At 34.0% G+C, this 1,590-nt stretch overlaps 1 protein-coding gene across 1 annotated transcript in view; it reads right to left on the bottom strand.

Annotated features, from left to right (window-relative positions):
- LOC108736514 (slit homolog 1 protein) overlaps nt 1-1,590 on the bottom strand; it is a 31,595-nt gene that overhangs the window by 26,850 nt on the left and 3,155 nt on the right. The window contains exon 3 of the mRNA XM_025974021.1: nt 972-1,251. Coding sequence (XP_025829806.1) covers nt 972-1,251 — 280 coding nt within the window. The remainder of the gene's footprint in view (nt 1-971; nt 1,252-1,590) is intronic.

Here is a 1,590-nt window from a genome sequence, read left to right as displayed (position 1 = left end):
AGGAGTTAGGAGGGGTAGAGGTAGACCTAGATTAGATTACTGTTCGCAAATAGTTAAGGATGTGGGCTGTTCTAGTTTTAGGGAAATGCGAAGTTTAGCTCAGGATAGGAAAGAGTGAAGGTACGTGTCCAACCAGTCTTAGGACTGACGACCTTATGATGATGATGTTTAACTTAAGAATCGGGCTTTTGTGTGAGATGTATTGATTGATCATATACTGACCCTGAATTTTACTTTGGAAAAAAAGTGGAGTTTATTTTGGAATAGGAACCTCTTAAAACATAAAAAATCACACTTTAATTTTGTTTTACGATATGTAAAGCTTGAGGTTAAAATCATCTGGATGAATCCGTGAAATTAGGTACGGTAAATTAGGCATTAATTTTCTTACTGTAAAATGACTAAATTACTTTAAATTTCCATTTTAATAAATTCTATCTAAACGTAAAATTTGAATCAGGAATAAAAAATAATGTTTAAACAAAATCGACTTAACCTTCGAATTGGACCTCAAAGTCAAAGTCAACTTCACCAGTCGACAGATACCCCCTAAAAGTTATACATCTTCTACCAAGACACTTTTCTGACGTGAGTTACTTAGGTGGGTCACCCCGTATAAAAAAAAATATAAACAAAACTGTTAAATAGTGTAAAACATTGTTTTATACGTATTATGAAATACTTTATTGTTTCAATGAGCATAACTCATAGCAAAAAAGGGTGAATTTTATATGTACCTTATTGTAGTCTTAGTTTTACCGAAACTATTGTTTGTATTTTTTTTATAAACCACCGATCATAATTAACGTAGACCCTTGTTTACCGGAATGAAAATATAATGATCCTAGCACATCATCCCTGATGAATTCACTATTCATTGTAGCTCAAAGAAAAGAATTGTCAAGTGACTTTTAATTACTTAATAATTACACCTTTCGTTCTTACTGCTACAAAAAGCACCATGCACTTACCAATGGAGCTTAATGATGATTCTTCGACAACAGAAAGACTGCTGTTGTGAATAGTGAGGTGTCGTATATCAAGTCCGAGAAAAATGAAACCGGGTAGCTTCATTAAGGTGTTATGACGTAATTTAAGGTAAAAAATAACGTAATTTTTTCCTTTTAGCACAGCCATGGCGTTGTCTATGTGCTGCTGATCTGTGAACTCGCAAAGTATATCCAAGCCATTCTTCTTTACCGTACAAGAACAAGGCGCTATTTCCTGTCTGTTCGGGCATTGTTGCTGAACCTTGAAAGAATCACATGCATAACATATCATCTAGAAAAATTTCATCTACAATAAAAGTAGTACATAATTCCCATGCTGTAACCTAACCCAACCTAATCTAATTGAAATATACTAGTTAAGGATGTTTGGGAGGTACAATCGGAGACAAGAGTACATAAAATTAGAAATTCGTAATTAATTAGGTTTTGCAGCATATCATGAGGTAAATAAATACTGCATTTCAGAAAATACTACAAACGGCACAGTGAACGCCATCTGTAGCACGATGCTACATTTTAGGATTACGTATTTTTCAACAAGGTCCACTTGTGTGGATATCTACTTGCTGAAAACGAATCC

The sequence above is a fragment of the Agrilus planipennis genome, unplaced genomic scaffold (genome assembly GCF_000699045.2).
Source record: "Agrilus planipennis isolate EAB-ADULT unplaced genomic scaffold, Apla_2.0 scaffold130, whole genome shotgun sequence".
Lineage (NCBI taxonomy): Eukaryota > Metazoa > Arthropoda > Insecta > Coleoptera > Buprestidae > Agrilus > Agrilus planipennis.
This window is presented reverse-complemented; position numbering and strand designations above follow the sequence as displayed.